Raw genomic sequence first — 21,959 nt, 5'->3', positions numbered from 1 at the left:
ATTGTCATTCCCAGCCGCCTTTGATGCCTTTTTTTCGATCGTGTGGTATAACTTGAGCTACAGCTAATGTATTATAAGTAATACATCAAAAAGGTGACAAGGATGAAGTGACATTTATTTTAAAATATCTCCTCAAGAAAAAATAAAAAGGAATTTACTATATTTCATAAACATATCAATTGATTTTTGCTAATGTATATATTTATTTAATAGCCACTACTAAACTATAATAAAGTCTAATGCGTTTAGTGTCTTTTTCTGTTAGTAAATATGTCAAATTAGATCAGCTTTGTTTCTATACAGATACGTCGTAAAATAAATATATACCTACACGCGTATTTCTAATAATCAATAAAGTTGTAAAATGACGACAGATCCCGACAAACATCACGCGACTGAAAAAAACTAGTTAACATAAGTAGAGTGAGGCCTAGTTTTGTGCTAAAATAGCATTGGTTTATAATAGCTTCTAGGGCGGGGAAATATTAAAAAATAGGGGAAAAATAGAGAGATTGTCATCGACTCATTAGAAAATGACGGTGATTAACCGGGAAATAACCGTTAATAGGATGCTATTTTGAGTTAAATGATTAAATTGTTTCGCTATCGGAATTAGAATTTATGAATTCGAAAATATTCACAAAATCACACTAGAAAGTATTACTAGTAAAAAAATATATTTTTTTTCGGAAACTTTGACCCTCTTCGTTAAATTTTGAATACCTTATTCTTAAAAGTTAATTTTAAAGAAAAAGTTAACAAAAAACTTAAATTTACTTAATTTTTTGTTAAAAAATGTTATTAAAAGTTTTTTTACTGTGTTAATTCTGAAATCGATATATTTTTTAATGCAAAAAATTCCATTTTTAATACATATATCGGCTTGGTGCATTTCAACTGATTTTTTAAAATTCCGACAGCAGCGTTCGGTACGGCAAAAATAAGAACTGTTTGGCTACTCTATTTCACGTCGTCCTGGTAACTGTTCATGTTGATTGCATTGAAATAATATTGAAATCGTGGCTATTATAATCATAATATCCTACCCCTATCTGGACTGTAACGAAATTTTTTAAAGATACATAATTATAAGCAAGCTTGGTCTATTCCTTATTAATATTCAGTCCTTAAGACATTAAACAGATGAATTATATCTTTTACTAGAATTTCTAGAACTTGAATTCCAGATATCATTGCCATAACTGAGCACTGGTTAAATTTTGATGAGCCTGTGTTTGTTAAAAATTATACCACAGTAGCCAGGTTTAATAGAACAAATTTGTCTCATGGAGGTACTATGATAATGTCTTTCAACTAAGTACAATGATTTGTTATCTGGAAAAGTATTCGAATTTTCCATTGTCATTTTATTGATTTGATGGAAAGCACTGTTCATTACAATGTTGTATCCTATGTTATAGGGCCTGTTTCTCTCTACAATTCCCTGTCTCACAATGTACCGTTTGTGTCCGGGAAGGGTTCGTAGTTTCATAGTTGTCGATTTTCGAAAGAAATCAGTACACATGTATATTATTTCGTATATTTTTCATTTTATTCATTTTATGGAAAGCACTGTTCATTAAAATGTTGTATCCTATGTTATAGGGCTTGTTTCTCTCTACAATTTCCTGTTTCACAATGTACCGTTCTGTCCGGGAAGGGTTCATAGTTGTCGATTTTCGAAAGAAATCAGTACGTGTGTATAATTTCCTATATTTTTCATTTTATTGATTTTATGGAAAGCACTGTTCATTAAAATGTTGTATCCTATGTTATAGGGCCTGTTTCTCTCTACAATTTCCTGTCTCACAATGTACCGTTTGTGTCCGGGAAGGGTTCATAGTTTCATAGTTGTCGATTTTCGAAAGAAATCAGTACACATGTATATTATTTCGTATATTTTTCATTTTATTCATTTTATGGAAAGCACTGTTCATTAAAATGTTGTATCCTATGTTATAGGGCTTGTTTCTCTCTACAATTTGCTGTTTCACAATGTACCGTTTGTGTCCGGGAAGAGTTCATAGTTTTATAGTTGTCAGTTTTCGAAAGAAATCAGTACATGTATATTATTTCGTATATTTTTCATTTTATTGATTTTACGGAAAGCACTGTTCATTAAAATGTTGTATCCTATATTATAGGGCTTGTTTCTCTCTACAATTTCCTGTCTCACAATGTACCATTTGTGTCGGGAAAGGGATCGTAGTTTCATAGTTGTCGATTTTCGAAAGAACCGATTTTTTTATCAAAACTTGGCAAATGAATAGATAATCAACCCCTTGACGGACAATATTATAACTCTAAGTCGTCTTCATAAATTTTGGACTTACAAAAGATGGCAGCTATGGGGCTTGTATATTATATATGAGTGGAGGAGTTCGGATGTGTCCGTGGTGTTAAATTGAAAAATGTTTACTAAGGCTCTGCGGTAATTCGATATGCACCGAGATTTTGTTCTGCATAAATCTTCAATATCATCAAATAAACATTTCGCGACTGCCTCGTATGGTAAGATCGTGCTTAGAACAACAAGAAGAATAAACAGTGGTATTTCGTCTTTTTTTATATTTATATATTCTCCTTTGAATTTTTTACCTTTTTGTTTTTATTGTAATTTTGTTAAAATATATTAATATATGGACGTTGGGGTCTTTGTAAAAATATTTTCGGTAACTTTAAAAAAAATGTATACTTATTGTTATAAAGTAGGTCTAAAAATTGGACACATAGGCAATATTTTATTTTTGAAAGTTGATTAGAGTTTTTTTCTCAATGAAAAATAAAGCAGCACAGTATAAGGTGATCGAAATTTTAGTTCTATGTGGGCAAGAAACCTCATTGGAGAAAATGTAAATTTATGTAATACGTTTTTATCTGAAACAGTAATCTTTAGGAATCCAAATATGAAAATTTGTGCAATATGGCAACCGCTTGTAAAACGTACTAATGCTAAGTAGACAACCTCAAATTTCACTGCACCCAACTTCTACAGGTTTTTTTAAAGTACTCGGTACATATACTGTGTACTCATTATACAGGGTGAGTCTTAAATAAGTTCATATATTTCCAGTATTGGTAGACCTCGGTAAAACAAACAAATTTTGTCTATCGTTTTTCAAATAAGTCCAAAAATATCCCTTGATTTTAAATATTTTACTTAGAAAATTAAGAAAGATATATTTTTTGCTCACATTTTGAGAACCACTGGATTTCTTGCTGTAATTTTGTTCCTTTAAATTTAATCTTGTACTAATGTTGCCATATTATCAGGATATTATGTTTTATAACTGAGAATTCCAAAAAAAATTAAAAAACACAAAAATTTTATGAAAAAAAAATATTGCACTTATATGACTCACCTTGTATAATTATATTTTTGGAATAATGTTAACACCACAGTGTTTTTAAAAATATAGACAATTTATAAATTAGCAGCCAACCTACTCAATATAACATAATGAAAGGTAGTAATTCATTAAAGCTTATCATTTAATTCCAAATCGCCTTTATTTTAACAAAATACGTCAGATTTATTTTGTGATGTCCAGATTAACACAATCAAACGAATGATTTCAATTAACTGATAATTTGAATGAACTTCCATTAATTAGTAGTCACGGAATTTTAAAACAGTTGATCCAGGTCTTCAGCATCACGTAGGTTACGCTTTTGATTATCTGTTTTATCAGTCTGAGGAGATATTACGACTCGATCTATATCTATACCGCATCACTTTTTATCTATCGATAAACATACGAATGTGGCTGTGATCGTATTACAGAATTTACATTCCCCGTATGTTGCATTTAGATGTTATCTGATAGACGTACGCATAATATAGCGTATATATCTAGTAGGAATACGCTTCTTTGTTTTAAATGATACTACTACCGTTTAAACTTGCAAAGTGCATCACCTATCTAGCTATGCATTGCCTTTGACGGTGGATATATATTTGTGTTATTGAATGACTGTACTGCGAATGCATAGAGACATAGAGATAGATATAAATAAGTGAGCTAGGTATGAAGAAAATAAGGAAGTTATGTTAGCTCGATGCGATTCCTGTATATTTGATATGATGGAAGTTGCTATTCTATTCTATACTGCTATATAACAGATAATTTTATCAAGATTATTGAATAACCAGGAAACTTTTGTCACTATCACAATAACTTAATTAAAAACTTAATGCAAATCAATTTTAGTTAAAGCAAATCACTAAATTTCAAGATCAAGGAAGGAGTATATAAACAAAATTGGTTAAAACAAAAACGGGAGATGAAATAGCCAAAATAGGCCCAGAATTCTCCTACGGCGCGACAAAAGCTATCTTAAGAATGGCCTCAAAACAGTGGGTGGTCAAAAAATGTCTAGAATGATGAAGAAATTCACCAGGATAGGCGAAGAAGTTCTTATTAGAACATTCTCCAAAATTTAAGGCAGACCTGATAAGCAAAGACAGAAAGACTGTCAAAGATGTAATGGGTATACTAAGAGACCAAGAAGAAAGAGGAGAACAAAGAAGCGGGCAGACTCGCCAAACAGGTGGTCAGGGAAGGCAGATGACCCACCACTTGTGACGATCAGCACACTAAAAGAAGTTAGAAACTACCATCAAGTTCAAGCAGGAAGAGACGTGGCAACACCATGATAATTGCGCCACAGCTCGAAGACTAACCATTACTCCAGTGACGACTTACTGGAAACTGCCCTACAGGATTAAACTTGGTGCAATAATACGGATTTATCACAATGAGCACAATGTCTCCGAGCGAGGGCTCAGACAGGATCCCTGCAACCTAACCTATGATTAGGAAATTTTATGAAGTTTACAGAGGATTATCCACAAAGAGAGCGAAAGCCTCTTCAAAAATCAAAAAAAAATCTAATCTATCGTAGATACGTTAGCGAAATGAAGATTTTTGTGCCAATTAATCTCGTTTGTGGGATAGTGAAAAAATCAATTTTTCTAAAAGTATCCTCGAAACTTAAATATTTTAAATACTTTTCTAATAAATATCTGAGCCGTGGCAAAGACTGACAAGTTTAAGAATAATTAATATGACAGTAAAGCGAGCAGACGCGGCGGTTTCTATAAGTTTTCTAACGTTTGACGAAGTCTGTGGCTCTTTCTTTCTATTTTCGACGTCCAACTATAAAATAAAAGTAGGGTTAATGTCCCCGATAAAATCTTTTGTTTAGAATTCCACGGGCTCCGGATATATCCATTGAACCTATTTCGAAATAATTAATAACCGTTAACAACGGGACGGAAGCCGAATATAAATTCGCGTCGCGGGATAAGAAAGCGCGTCTGGAAATGATAGTTTATATTTATTAGGTGTCCCCTGGCTAGGAATACTATCGCTAAAAGCCAGCGAAAACAAATAGGAGCCTCTTTTTTATTATGCGGCTTGATTTTTATTTAATTTTATATGCACAAAGTTATTAAACTTTGCGCCTTGGTCTTCTTATGGTGCAATGATCTGTACAGGACGTCCTATTTTCATCTGTCTTATGTCACAGATTTGTCCTAGCCCTCTTAGTTCCTGAAATACAACAATTTTTGACCGCTTATTTCGTATCTCGGTTATCTTATAACTTTAGATGTTGCGGCGCTATATGATACTATATCCAATGACTTACGCACCATTAAGTCTTGGTGCGATTCTAATCTCCTATGCCTCAACCTATCAAAAACTAAAGTTTTGTCATATAAAAGTACTATACAACCTTTTGTACTTAATAACACTACTATTGACGTCGTGAAATTCTTAGGACTTCTTGTAGACAACTCGTTAAAATGGGACTCTCACATTGAAGCTCTATCAAAGAAACTAAACTCTGCCTGTTTTGCGCTAAGATCAGTTTCTAAGGAACTTAACTTCTCAACCTCTAGAATAGCCTATTATGCCCTTTTTGAGTCACATCTTCGTTATGCCCTTCCATTCTGGGGTACTTGCTGCGCAACAAAATTTGATCGTGTTTTCATACTTCAAAAGAGAGCAGTTCGATATTTATTGGGACTGAACAGTAGAACTCACTGCCAGAATTTCTTTAAAAATTTGAAAATACTGACTCTTCCTTCTTTATTCATTTTTGAATCCGTTTGCTTAATCCGCAAGCACATATCTGCTATTCCCGAAAGGCCATCTCATAACTATCCACTTAGGAATGCAGAGCACGATCTTTATCTGCCAACCCCGAGCTCAGAACTAGTTAAGGGTTCAATACTGTACAATGCCAAAAAAATGTACAATCATCTGCCTTTGAATATCAAATCGCTTTCATTCTTTCCCGCATTTCGCAAGGCTCTAAAATCATACCTACTGAGAGAGCCCTATATGCGGTAAACGACTTTTTGTTGATGTTTGATTATGAACAATTTTGAATTTTAAAATTTTGATCATCTCACACACTGGTCAAAGGTCAAGTATTTAATATTCTATAACTTTAAAATTATATCTATTTACTGCGTACTGTTCTAAAATTGTCCATGTATATTCTTTTTGTAATTTTAAAGACTTAAATTTTTTTGAATTGTATTATTTGTATTGTGTATATTTTGTTGTTTGTATTTTTTGTGATTTTGTTGTTTGTGAGTGCTTTGTCGATGAAGCTGTTTTGGCTTTTTGCACAATAAAGCGTTGTTTGTTTGTTTTGTTTTAACGAAAAGGTGAAAATTGAGTCTCGTAGAGTTTTCCATGTAGAATTCAATAGCATAACTAGATTTTTGTTGAGAGCTGTCATTCTTGAAACATGACTCAAGAGAGAAGAACTGACGGAATCAGTACTGAGATAATTGTCAGATCAGAGGTTTGGAACACCCTCAAAAAAGGAAACACCGCTCCTCCAACTCCCAGTGGATGAAACACCAAGAATGTACAATTTTGAGAAACACCTCAATGTAGAATTGAATTGTAAAAAGCACTGGAAGAGAGAAAGGTACGTTTGCTCAGCAGTTAAAAGACCATACCATAACTTGGTATACTGATGCTTCCAAAACCAATGCAGGAACAGAAATCGGAGTATTTGGACCGTGAACTAAATATTCCGAAGTATCCACCCTAGCCCCCTACAGGCTGAAATCTACGCTATCGAAAAATGCATACAACTTATCTTACATATGAACTATGGTTAAAAACAAGAAATAGCCATATTATCTGATAGTCAAGCAGTTTTTAACAAGACACTGTAGTAGACTCAGTAGATTGAAGCTAAGAAAATATGGCGAATGCAGATTCTGTGGGGAGAATAGGGAAGCACCAGAACACCTCATCACCATAAACTGTGCCATAAACTTTGGTACGACTAATATTGGAGATGGAGAACTAACCTCTGTAAAACTGTCTCAGATACTGGCTTTTATCAAAGCCTTGAGGCTGTATGATGAGTTATATCTCAAGACACAGATACAGATACAGTGTATCTGTAGGTAGTGGTGATTAATCTCCCTTCCACTCATTCTACATCGTTACCACTCAGTACTCAACATCTCTTTGATCTGTTCTTGTATTGAGCTGAATACATATAAACCTTTCCTATCTAAGATGTAATTAATAAAACAGGCCCATAAAATAAGAAACCGCGCACAAATATGCGTCGTAAAACGAGGCAATATCAAATTTAAAATTGAATTATTTGATTTTCTCTTCAGGTACAATTAAAGTCTTTTAAACTAATATCGCTAAAATTCCAGAAATGCAATTTTAAAATCAGATTTAAGCGTTCTGAGAAACGGCAAACTTTAAATCGTATATCAATTATTATAGTTGGCAAACCAACGAAAATGATAACGTTAAACGTCGAGATTGCCTTAAGTGAAGTTAAAATGTGGTCGCCATCCCCGAATATACCTCATCGCTTGTTTCCACAGCTGGTATTACCAACGCAGAATATTAATTGCTTGGATAACCTCCACGGTAAATTTAATTTTCGACAATGGTCGGGCCTGGACCGGCTCTGCACGTAGAATAAACTGTCACGTGAACTTTCTAACATTGATTTATTCACAAATCTATTTAGAAGAGAAACGAAAAAAATGATGATATAAAATATCAGCCTTCCATAATAGTTTCATACAGTCAAGCTTTTATACCCATTAGTATTGATTCCAACATTTTTTTTATTAATTTAAAGCGAATTATGTCGATTTTATAAATTATGTTACCGTTTTAAGGGTTCCAGGGTGAAGTACTTTATTATTTATCAGGGAAATTTACAAATGAAGCGTGGTATTCATGGTGAGATGACCCGTCTATTTAAAAATAAACATGTTTCTATAACACATTAAGACACTCTGTATATAAATCATTATTGATTTTTAAAGTATTTATACTCAAACTAGAGAGAGGGAAATGGAGATAACGAACAGAGATGATAGGTGTTAGGTAATAGCTCTTAGACTGCCGTTCAAGAATCATTGATGTTATTTTAGTTATTGTGACAAAGAATGTTATTACAGGTAAAGTAAATGTTACTTCATTATTTAACTAGTGTTAACTAAAGTATATTTTTTATTTTCCTATTGTAATATTCTATGCAAAAGCTTTTCTTCATCTATATAACGTGTATATAGAAAATATGATCGAAAAAAAAGGCATCAGCGATGACTATCAATTTATATGTAGAATTATATGGGAATGTCATCGATAGACACCAAACCAAGCCAACTGGAAACCGATTTTTTTCGACCATACGGTATTTAAAGGTTTACTTTTACGGATATTAAATCTGAAGAAATAGATCCGTCTCATGGTTCAATACTACTCAACTAGAACTCATAGTATAAAGCTGCCATGTTTATTTTTGTTGTCTAATAAATAAAAACCTACACAACCTATTTTTTGACCACTTTACGAAAAGTTAAATGAGACGAATTATATGTGCTGTTACCTTTAAATGAAAATATACCACAAGAAATTTATATTTTAATGATGCAAATAATCTAATTTTAATTGCCTTTAGGTACATTATTTATATTTATATACAGGAAATTGCATCCCACCTTAGTCTTATCTACCGCAGTAGCTAATTAAAATTTGATATTTTATATACAGCGTCTTACATACGTTATTTCTAAAATGCAGCTATGTCTGGAAAATGTTTTTGAATAAGATATCGTCACCGTATTATTTTTAGTATTTTTTTTAAAGAAATGGTAAAAAAGTATTAATATCATAATTCCAGAACCAAGAAAAAACGTATTAAGAATGTTTGACTAAAGAAAAAGAGAAATACAATTAAGAAGAAACTTGTTAAAACACATAAGAATATTTGAAATATTTATCAAAAGAAAGTTTCCAGTTATTTTCAGATTTAGATTAAGTTTTCACCGTGCCGCCGCGGCTTAAAAGAGTTGAAAGACGAATAAAAGTATTTTAATTAATAATAAAATTATTCTGATGCCTTTGAGACGGCCCAAATCCCCGGGTTAAAACCGAAGTAAAGTATGTATTATGACTGAGGTTACTTTTCCAGATTTACTTTGGAAATTATATTTTTCGTTATTAATATATCGTAGGCAAGTCATTTCAAGTGTTAATTTTATATTATTACATGTTTTAACAGGTAGTTTATACCGGGTGTTTTTCAAAAAGTCACCTCTATAACTTATATTTTTTCAGATAAAAAAACGAAGTTTTTTATGTTAGTATATGACATAAATTAGGATTGATTGACGTATTCAATTGTTTTCAGTCACTTCCTGTTTCACCGGAAATGACTACAAATTTGTATTTTTTTACTTTATTCAATAGAAAACGACACTCCGAATAAAGTGACATATCACGTACCAAATTTTGACATTTTTGTTTAAAAAAATCGTACCATTCCATCAAAAGTGCCATAGTTGTGGTAAAACACTAATTTTTAATCAAGGAGTCTTGGAAAAATGGATTTAATCGTCTGATGTTTTTAGTGTTTTATCCGGCCGGGTAAAAGATGTCCAAATCGTATTTTTATTCATATGTCAACTTTTTCAAATGGAACAAGGGTGGCTCATTAGCATATTTGGTAAAAGCATTTTTTACGAATAATTTGATACCACCCTAGATCACATAATGTATACTTACGTGGATAAATGAACGCCATAAGTTTAGCATTAAAAAATATGTCCCCAACATCACGACATGCGATTTTCAAGCCTCCTTTATTGCATTTATGGAACGTTCAATAGGTTTGTCTTTCCCGAGGGCCTTACTTTGCGCATGCGCATTAAAAATTGCACGTATTTCAAAAATAATCACAACTATAAGAAAATGTCTAAGTTGACATGATATACCAAAAAACTAAGATGGAGTATATGCCACGATTTTTGCATTTTCCTTTTTTATCAAAATCATTTTTAGTAGTAATTTTAAATAAGAAAAAATGTTATATAATTTTATAAAACGTTTTATAGAAAGAAAAAGATAATAAATAACATTTTCAATCAATCATATACGTATATTTTACAATATGGCACTTATTCGAAAAATTTAGCCCACTACCCAGTTTTTAATTAAACGATATGACCGTCTGCTTGAATCGGACGCGTCTAAAATTTAAATTTAACTACGAATTGCCCGATTCGGCAACCCATCCGACAATGGCCGCTATTAGATTTTTATTTCTGCCATGACGAAATTAATACGGGAATAACTAATCGTCCGCATTCAATTTATTAATTATTAAACGAAACTGTAACGGTTTGTCGATTCTATCCAATAACAGGCGCAATTTCACGGTATCACATGCCGCAATCGGTTTTTGTGCAAGGAGAATTTTATCGATCCAGACTCTAAATCATATTAAACATTTTTCTAAGGAGAATTTCCATATCGAAAATGGTGCAACGTAATAATAATTTGAAAAATTTGCGGCCTGTTAGTTATTAATTTAATTAGAAAATAAGAACATGGTTTACGAAAACTTCTAAACAAAAAATACATAACTATTTCTGGTTTGAAATCTATTTTGTATAGATTGCATTTTCATCTAGTAATACAGGACGAAGCTAGGAGAGATCCTGAAAAAATCGCCAAATACACTGATGGATATTACATTACTGGGCCGTTTGATTTCGGAAAAGGCCAATATCGACTCTGAAATTCAGCACAGGATTAGCAGCGCCTCGAGAGCATTCTGGAAATTAAAAGACAGGGTTTTCTACAATCATGACTTGAGCACAAAAAACGAAACTTGCAGTGTACCGAGCAATAATAATTCCCACCATGTTATATGGAAACGAAACCTGGGTACCGTACCGCCGACACATGAACGCATTAAACAAGTTGCAATTAAATTATAAATTCAACTGATCAGTGTTAAAGATCTAATATCAGTCATAATTAAAATGATTTATGTATTTAAAAGAAACAGAAGAAAACTACAATACCTACCTTGTACAATCTAAAATTAAATTTCAGTAATAGTTTTCTGTTTCTGTAATTTCATTTAACGAATTCAATATAATAAATAGTCTGATGTCGGCGATTGGTACAAAATGGTACGACATAACCTGTTAAGCTGAGCTCCGTTGCGAAATTCCGATACTCGGAAAAGTTATGGAAATAATTCACGAAGACCCGACTTGGCTGGCTTATTTTCCATTGAAAATTAAAATGTAAATAATGATTCGAGCTAATATTAATTTATTAATGTCATGTTATGCCAATCAGGTTCATTGTAATAGAGTTTGATTAGACGGGAAAATATAGAGGCTTTAGAGTTGAGTTTTTTTTTTGGTTTAAATTAGAAATATTAATTTTACTTTGATATTATCGGTATTTGTTAATTTAATAATCTATTAATAGTAAAATTAATGTAATGAATTCATTTTGCAGATAATTATATCTATTTCGTTATTTTTTTTGGTTAAGGAAATTCAATTAGAAAACTGGTTGCCATTCATATTCATATAGTTGACAATAGTAAAAAACCATAGACAGTCTGGTTTCCGTTTTAATTCAACGCAGTGATGTTTTTAGAAAAAATACCTTTTTTTATTTTGTCGATAACGATAAAAAAAAGACGATAAAATGGTATTTTATCGACGACCGAAAAGATTCACGAGCAATGAAATCGCGAGTTAATTAATTTCGGGAGACTATAATGCAATTTTATCGTCGTGTATAAAACAATATTTTTTTCCACAGCGAGTTACGTTTTAAAAAATATTCAGAAATTATTATTTCAAGGAATTTATTACGAGTGGAATAAATATTGTGCTGGGTTGGCGTTGGCTTCTATATAATTTGACAAATAAATAAAGCTGTCTCTTGAGTTGTCAAAGTTTTGAGTCAATATCAGTCAATATTTTTTAATTCTCTTTTGTGTCGATTGCTGATTGAATTGGAGCCAGAAATGGCTCAAAACGAAATAAGTAAATTACCAACAGATATTCATTCCAAACTACTTCCATTTAAATCCCGAATAACTTATGATAAGGAAAACAAAAATATTCAAAAATGAAAGCAATTAAAAAACGTGCGAGAAGATTTAAAGTACTATTTTATCTATTATTTTTGATAGAAGAGATATAGAGATATAAGACAATTTTAACAGTTGCTATGAAAAAAACGTTTTTTATTTATTTTCCAGTAGCGGAAAACCCAGCCTTTTTTCAAAAAACTACTATTTGTTCACTATTTTTACAAATTAAACTGCTTCAATATTAAAAGCATGAAAAATAGTTCTCCAAAACACTATTTATGAATAGGAACTTTTCTTCATTTTTTCCTATTAATTTAAAAACTTAATGGTTTATGTTGTAGCTTTTTAGAACTTGCTGAACGGGTTCCGAGACCTTTAATTATTGTAAAGTTAGGTTTAATGGCCATTATAGAATCTAAAACAACATACCTACACTGAATAGGCGGCGTTCCTCTGTTGACATTATCATGAACTAACGCTTTGTGAATGTATATACCAGGATAGCGCATCGCCATTATAGCTGGAAGGTATATGATATAGGAAGAGAGCGAATGAAAATATGAATACTTACAGATTTGTTTACAAAACTTATAAATTTTGATATAAAATTGAAGAATTATCTGTTTTGTATGTTTTAGCATTTTCAATAGTAATATATTACAGTTGTATTTTTTTTATTTAAAATTGTAGAAATAATTATTATGTATTATAATATACAGGGTGAGTCTTATATAAGTGCAAATATTTTTAGTGGTGGTATATTTTGACCCCAAAAACACGAATATCAGGTTCCTTTTCCCCGATTTTTTTAATTTTTTTAGTTAAAGAACATAATTTCTTGATAATATGGCAATAGATACAGTAGATTAAATTTACAAAGAAAAAAAAATTAAAACCCAGAAAAATCCAGTGGTTCTCAAAATTTAAGCAAAAAATAATTTTTGGAAATTTCAAACTGAAATAACTCGGTTATTTTGGACTTATATATTTGAAAAACTGTAAAGAGAAAATAAGTTTCTTTTATCGAGATCTTTCGGCCCTGGAAATAGTTGTACTTATCTAAGACTCACCCTGTATACAGGATGAGTCTTGAATAAGTGAAAATATTTTCCGGGCTGGTAGATTTCGATAAATGATATTTTCTCTTTGCCGTTTTTCAAATAAATAAAAACAGCCGAGTTATCCTACTTCGAAAATTTAAAAAATGCTGAAATGTTGAGAGCTACTGTATTTTTTCTATTTTTCCAAATATAATCTATAACCTATATTGCTATATTATCAAGCTATTATGCTTTTCGATCAAAAATTCAAAAAAATCGAAAATACTTTTCATTTTTTCGGGAAAAACTTCATAGACGTGTTTCGGGTCGAAATATACAATCCTTTAAAACAGTTAGCACTTATTTAAGATTCATTCTGTATAAATAATACATTTAAAGTTTTGTATTTTTTTATATTTATTTGACATAATTTGTTTCTTTCAATACATTTATGTATCTGATAGGCATTTATTCATTTTTCCTTTTTAGGTTTAAGAAAACTATACATTTTTGTAAGAAAATACGTAAAATATTGTATTTATATACAGTGTATATTAATAAAAGTCGAGATTGCTAAAAAAGAAATATATTATGCAACATAACAGCACTTTTATGTAGCTTAGAAAATATCCATATTTTACCACTAGGAGAATGAAGACAAGTATTTATCGGTTACAGAGAAAAATGACTGAATAAAAATGCAACGGAATTTTGCAAGTAGTATTTTAAACAGTTATTTTTAAAGTCTTTGAGAAGTTTTAATTTTTTTATTATTACAATCTTGGAATCAGATTTAGTCTAGTATTAACAAACTGATGTTTAGATATCAAATATAAATGTATATTCTTATATTTATAATAAACGAAATATTAATCGATAGACACATAATTTATTATTTATAATTTTGATGTACTACATATAACACTGTCTTTTTTTCAGCTTGTCAGTACAACGAATTTGACTGTGGAAATGGCCAGTGTATACCGGATGTCTACAGATGTAGTGGAGCACCAGAATGTAGCAATGGTCGTGATGAAACTAACTGTCCCAGCAGAAGCCGTAAGATTCACATTTTATCTATTTTATTATTATTTTACCACAAGAAATTCAGTTTTCTAAGTATAAAAAAGTTATAGTTTCAACACAACATGACGTTAAAATCTATTTCAAGACAAACGTCATAGCTTATTTTATATTTCTTCTTTTACTATACTTTACAGAATTCATTTACATTGTCTATAAAACTATTATAAAAATTAATTCCTTCTTATTAAATAAAAATCACGTCATAGTAGGCGTAGAAATAATAGTTTTCTTGTCTTTCTAAGTCCTTGTTTAAATTTAGAATCTATAGGTCTTATTAATTTTGTTTACATTTATATCTTTATGTTGTAGTTTTAGCGTTTAAGAATAATCTCAAATAACTTAAGCTGCCATCATAAGAATTAGGAAATACTATTTATATTTTTATATCGTTTAATCTTTGAAAACGTTATTTATCTGTTAATAATTCATGGCCAGCTGACATCCTCACAGTTAAGAACTTGGCAGAATCCAATATGTCCACATTATTTAAATTTGTCATATAGGGTTCTGCCTTGCTTCTCTGCAGTAAAGATCCAATGGAAATTATATTTCTACGCCTACTGTATGTACATTTTTATTCCTTCATACTGTATATATTACTATTTTTTGACCAATACTTTTTATTTTCTATCACTTCTTAAAAAAAATACCTGTATTGAGTTATAGAAAAATTTGCATTTTTGATAAATATTCTTGTAAAAAATGCCTGCACAAATTTGCTACTTAATGGCTGAATTTAATGGCTTGAAAATATTGCACGGCTTTGATTTTTTATGTGTATTTTTGAAAATTGATTTATTAAGTACTTATTTTGCACAACATACTTGTTCTTGTTTATTTATTAAGGTTTTGGGTTACGATCAAGTTTATTTATCCAATTCAAAGATTATCTTAAGTTTTATAATTTTTATTATAAGCGAACTATATAAGTTGTATTCACAGTTTCAAATGGGAAACTGGACTTGCTTGTCAGAGTTGGAAATGAACTTGGAGCTTTGCTATTAATTTCTTACTCCCTAAATTGGCCGAGAGTGCTTATTGATGCCTGGTTCCTAATGGAACTAGGCTTATCTTTATCCACTCTATAGATTATTTACGCTGTTGCCATTATTATATCTTATTATATATTGATATATTTATTATACCTATAAAATGAAATACTAATATTGATAAAAAATCAATCAATAAATTAACCAAGGCGTTAGTATAAATGAAGTTAATGAAAATTAAAAAATATAATAAAGATAATTTAATTAATTTTAAATAATCTTTGAATTGTAATTCATTAAGAATTATTAAAAGTGCTACAACATTTTGTAGTGTTTATACTTTTCATAATTTTAGTCAATGCCTGAATTATGTTTTTACAGGGTGATCTTGTATACTGTTAGAAAGTAATATCTTTTTCATATATATTTTTTTTTTATTTTTTTTCTGTAGTGCCCTCTAAATGTCACATATGTAATAAAAGGTATCTGCACTTCTCAAAAGTTTGAACCAAAAATTTAGTATAAAAAATATTTTTTTGATATAATACTTTGTAGCCTTTTACAAGAGCTCACCCTGTATAATTTCCCTAACCGAATTTGTTTTGCATGTTAGATAATGCTATAGGGGCATGTTCATTCGACGAGTTCGAATGTTCGAATGGTGAGTGCATTCCCAAAAGTAAACAGTGCGATAGAGAATACGATTGTAGCGATCAAAGTGACGAGAGATCATGTCGTAAGTGTTACAAACCGAAGTCACCGTTTCTATCGTCATTTAAATGGTTCAGTTTGACTAATATTGTTATAAAAAATGACCTGTTTCTCGAAATTTACATGTTTCACAAGAATTATAATTTAAATGTTAATTTTCGATAATTTTATTACTTTTTTCTTTTTAATATTATTTAAATTATTAGCATTATGTTTAAATATATATTTAGTTACTTGTTTTTTTTATAACAATGAAGTCAGTTCATTTATTTTGTGTTGTAGTTTCAGATCGTTGTCTTCTTTCATTTACTTTTCTTTTGCCAGTCTGTTCTGTATTCTCCTAAATTAGTTTATAAATACTCCTATTTTATACTGTTATTCTTCATACCTTAAAATTTTCATGTAATTAAAGTATAATATATTTTGTTCTAGTTCGATTTTAATGATTTTTAAGCATTTTTAGATAAATTTTATGACTTTTAGCCTCTTAGATTAGAAAAAAGATGAGGGTAAATAAAATGTTATTTTACTTTGGAACAAAAAATGATTTAACAAAGTAAGGAATTTAATACAATTTTGTGATCAAGGTGCATTTTTCAGGAGAGTTTGTTTTTGGTTCATATTAATAGCTTCATTTTTATTGGAGATATTTTTTTTTAAGAAGAGAGTAGAATTTTACAATAGGGGGGTTGGACCTTTGGTATTAGTAGTGTTTTATTTAGATAGAAGAATGTAGAATGTACAATGAGCGGAAGGGGGTTAATCACTTTAAATATCCATTGTGTCCCTTTTTCTTGAGTTATAACTCATCATACTATCTATAATTCATCATACATGGGGTTCTTCCTGTTGGAAGGGGGACAGAGTATTTCCCATCCTCCTCTGAGAACAGATGTATGAACATCTATTGTCCACTCCTCGGAGGATAACCACGAGGTTAATTTTTAATGTGAAAATAGTCTAAAAATTCAAATAACTTAGCTAAAAATTCCTTAGAACAAAATTTATCGAAATTCAAAATATATGAAAATTTTAAGGTTTCTATTTTTCATGCCGGTAGGTGTATTTCTGTTTTGAATTTTCAATAGTATTTTTTTAGTCTTTTTTTTTTAATTTTCCTTTTATTATAAATTACATTTACAAATCATTAACATTTTTTAAAGATCTTTTAAAAATTAGTACTAACAATAAAAATATATATTTTTAATTTCACACATAGTAATAAATGTATAACAAGGCACTTATTATTCACATTTTTTAAAAACAAAATAATAAGTCATACTCGTATTTGAATATTTGGTGATTTTAATATTAAGGTATTTATCTAGATATGCCCATGATATTCTTAAGAAGTTTCGAAAATATCTTATTTACTTTTTCTTCTGCTCTTCTGAAATTCGTGCTTTTTGTATTGTTTTCTGATCTTCCACTTCAAACCATCAACGAAAAATTTGTATCTACTTTCCAGCTTTACGGTTGTCTTTTCTGTCATCTGTCATCCATTTTATGCGATCTAACGTTTCCAACGTTATCAACATTTAACCAGATCATTTGGTGTCAATAAATTTAAGCTTAAAGTAAAATCTGAAATTCCTTGTACCCCTTGCAGCATGTAGGAAAGATGACTTCCATTGCAATAACGGCTTTTGTATACCACCCAATCAGAGATGCGACGGCATCAGGCAATGTCAGGACCAATCGGATGAGATCGGATGCAAAAGTATGAGAGTAAAGTCTGGTGTTAACGAATGGAAGTATCAAACACCAGTATTTTTTTATTATTTCATGTGTTTTTGCTGAAGATTGCGCATATGTAACTCTTTTATTTAATTGTGCTAGCATTTTTATTAAGGTTAAATATCATTAATTAAAAGTGTTTGATATTTCCATTTAAAAACTTACAATTTTAGTATCATACATCGGTAAATTATGACAAATAACATATCAGTGGCGACATCTTTTAACAGGGCCTTGAAAACCTAAAATTATTGATTACAGAAGCTCATGCCAGCCATTTATCCATTCGATAATATTAAAAAACCCTTTTAAAGCAGATTTCTTTATATCCTGTTATTTTATCGATCCAAAAATTCAGTTTTTAATATTATTACTACGTAAAATAGTTCACTTTCATGTCATACAGCGAAATAATTCTGTTTTTAAGAACGGTATTGCGTGTGATAGCGAACTTGATATAAAGATATTAGTTATTTATTCCAAGTATATGTGCATGTAAGTGGCCAAGGCACAGTTCTTTATCCTTAATAATTACATTGATTTTATCAACGTTAATTAGTAGAAATTTGTAAAGAAATCTGTTTTACTGTATTTTTCGAATGCATTTTTATAAATTTTCATGGAAATGGGAAATGGTTTATAGTTTTTAGTATTTTTGGATAATGAAATTGTTGTTTTGGATAAAATAGGTGGTAAAGGGTAGTCAACAGGGCTTAATATATATTTATTAAATGGCGTTATATATAAAAATATAGGTTATGGGTAGTTTTTACTCCAAGGTTTCAGTTCTTTAAGATATTAGATTATTTAATACTAAATAAGGTAATAGGGTATTATTATAATAAAATATGTATTATATAATTTATATAGATATACAGAGTGTTTCAAAAAACATGTGCCATCTCTCGTGGGGAGATTCTTCACGTAAAAATAAGATTAATTTTTCATATCAACATAGGTCCGATTCTGCTTTGTGTTGTAGCTATAGGGTGTTAGTCTTAATAATCTTTTGATTTATTATAATTTTAAATATTCCAGTGATAACCCATATGCACGTCCCTGGTGAATATATTGACACTTTTTTAGTTTTAAAATATGTCGCATTTATAGTTACTTTGATCGTCAAAATTTCATTCGAAACGCTAAAAGTACTTGAAAGAAAATTATAATTAATCGAAAAAGCATTAAGACTTTTAACACCCTATAACTACTAAACAAAGTAGATTCGGACCTATGTTGATATGAAAAATAAATCTTATTTTTACATGAGGAATCTCCCCATGAGAGATGGCACATATATTTAACTTTTTTTAAAAATTCATATTAATTGCATTTTCCAAGAATGCATAAGAGAGAGAGTAATTTAAGAGATACATTTTTATTTGAATTATATTAAAACCATTTAGGTTTTTAACGACCTCGTTCTGAACATAGGAAAAATAAAGAAAATAAGTTATATACGATACACAGTCATATAAATCAACAACAAATTTTGTGTTAGCGTGTCAAAATACACACACAATTATTATCTTTGATAATCGTCACATCATATTTACCGAAAATTCAGCAATTTCTCTAAATAATACAGCTATCGCGCACTGCCTCGATTACCAATGGAAATGCAATAACGGCCAGTGCATCGACAGAATAGACAGGTGCAATTCGAGGCCCAATTGCGAGGACGAATCCGACGAACGAAACTGCTACTGCTCCAAGGACGAATTCAGATGCAACAATGGCAGTTGCATCGCCTTGAATAAAAGGTGCAACGGCGAAGCTGACTGCGAGAATCAGGAAGATGAAGAGAACTGCGGTTAGTTAACAGCTTCAGTTGGGGTCTAAGCTTCAAATTGTCGATTCTATATCTGTAGTCTCGTCCTGTTCTCTGTAGTAGTTATGTGTTTCTGTCCTTTTTCGTTCAGACAAGTGCCTCATTTTTAATTATCTTCTATCTTCTTCTCATTTTAAAACCAGTTTTGGTGTATTTTGATTACTCTCTGTAATGTATTCTCCGATTGAATTAAAAAAAATACTTTAGAACTTTAGTTTTACAACAGAATATTACATCAATCAATCACAATAAACCAAAACATATTTAAAGTATTGGCAAACGTTTTGTCAGCCATAAATATTAACGTTATCAGATGATTAAAAATATGTTTATCCTCTTCTGAAGAAACACCAGTTTTGGTGTATTTTGATTAACTTCAGTAATGTATTCTCCTGTACAGGGTGAGTCAGGACAACATCTATGAGTTTTTTTTGTGAAATTAAATATTTAAAATTCTTATTTTTTGGATAATTTTTTTAATTTTTATTTAAAAATATAATATCTTGACAATGTGTTAATACACGAAAAATCTGAAAAATCCAGTGGCTCTCAAAATTTAAGAAAAAAAATCATATCATCATTAGCTCTGAAAATATTTGCACTTATTAGACTCTTCTTATTCTAATCTTAAGAAGATTTGATGTGATTAAAACGAAACTAGTTAAAGAATAAAGTACTTGTCTGAGATTCGCAATTCTTCAACGGGCTACAAACTTATAATATTTAGGAAGTAGTTTTTGTTATTCCTAAAAGTAGAATTTCATATAATATCTATTTAAATTAATCGCTTAACAATGGATATACATATTGCCAAATCTTATGTTCCAATTTTTAAGTTTGTTTTTACCAGATTATTTTACCAGATTTTTGCCAGTTTTTTCAGAATCATAGAGTTTTGGCACTAAGTATATATCTATAGAATTGCATATGGAAATTATTGTGCACTCAGCTCAACCAGAAAAAAGTTTCTTAATTCAATTTCTAAATTTTATGCCGAATTTCACAATAATTTCATGTAATACTAACATAAAACGTTGTTTTATTTTAGAAAATTAAGACTTCAATATTAGTTTTGTTTAAACGCTTGTCAGTGTTAGTATTTTTAGTACGTCATGTATAACTTTGCATTTACTCAGCTGTGTGTTTTAGTTATTAAAAAAGTGAAACTAAAAGAACAAACATTAAACAAAAATAAAACAAATTCTAAAAAATGTCCTACGATTATAAATAAATATAACAGTACATTTTTTGATTTTAGTCTTCATATTGGTGACAAATCTCCCAGTTGAAATCAAATCACAAAAATAAGATTTCACAGACACAAGTTGAATTGAAAAACTGACAACTATATATCATTATGTTTGTTCAGTTGCCTTTACTTGTTATGTCTATTATTATTTATATTTAAAATCTAATTTAACACAATAATTATGAATGTCTAAAATACGAAAATATAATTAAAGAGAATCACATAGGTTTTGTAAAATACAAAAAATAAGATACAAGAAGTAGGTTGAGTAACAATAAGCAAAGTTAACCGAAATATTTATCTTGTAAAGTGTGCAATAAGCCAGATAAACTTTTCTCGATTTTTAAAGAACTTAATGGTATTCCTCCGTGTTTGATTGTTGGATTTTTAAACATGTTTTAACGAGAGAGTTTAAACATGTTTTAACTAGTTTTATATTTAAAACAATATAAATAATAATATTCAAAACAAGTAATTTTTAAAACACGTTTTTAAAAAAATTAAAGTAACCCTGGTTGAAACGCTCAAAATTTAATGTTCGGTGAAATTTGGCATTAATTTGAATTTTTAATAAACATTTCATCAAAAATTATTTGAGCGTCATTCTATTTTGAGAGACTTTTTTCTTGAACGGCTGAGTGAAAATATGTTAGAACTTGAGACAAATAAAAACTAGTTTTTATTCGGATAGCATGCGGGACTAATGACTTTAAATGCAAAAATGGACTGTGTATACCGGAATTGGGCAGATGCAACGGTAGTCAGGAATGTTCTGACGGAAGTGACGAACTTGGATGTACTGGTAAGGTTTCTTCTCAACTTTATCCTCCAGAACCAATCAACTGGATATTCGTCAAAACGCTTTTTCTCGTCTGTCAATAATAAATCCCTTGCCT

At 30.2% G+C, this 21,959-nt stretch overlaps 1 protein-coding gene across 9 annotated transcripts in view; it reads left to right on the top strand.

The window, feature by feature from the left end:
• The window catches only part of LOC115874102 (basement membrane-specific heparan sulfate proteoglycan core protein), a 220,336-nt gene that overhangs the window by 144,404 nt on the left and 53,973 nt on the right, over positions 1-21,959 (top strand). For all 9 annotated transcript variants that reach the window (XM_030889171.1, XM_030889169.1, XM_030889167.1 and 6 more), the window contains 5 exons: positions 14,400-14,519; positions 16,149-16,271; positions 17,856-17,966; positions 19,572-19,796; positions 21,755-21,865. In XM_030889171.1, coding sequence (XP_030745031.1) covers positions 14,400-14,519; positions 16,149-16,271; positions 17,856-17,966; positions 19,572-19,796; positions 21,755-21,865 — 690 coding nt within the window. The remainder of the gene's footprint in view (positions 1-14,399; positions 14,520-16,148; positions 16,272-17,855; positions 17,967-19,571; positions 19,797-21,754; positions 21,866-21,959) is intronic.

Source organism: Sitophilus oryzae, unplaced genomic scaffold (assembly GCF_002938485.1).
Source record: "Sitophilus oryzae breed Bouriz unplaced genomic scaffold, Soryzae_2.0 scaffold_1227_pilon_pilon, whole genome shotgun sequence".
NCBI lineage: Eukaryota > Metazoa > Arthropoda > Insecta > Coleoptera > Curculionidae > Sitophilus > Sitophilus oryzae.
Note: the sequence above shows the minus strand (reverse complement) of the source record. Positions and strands in the feature narration are given on the sequence as shown.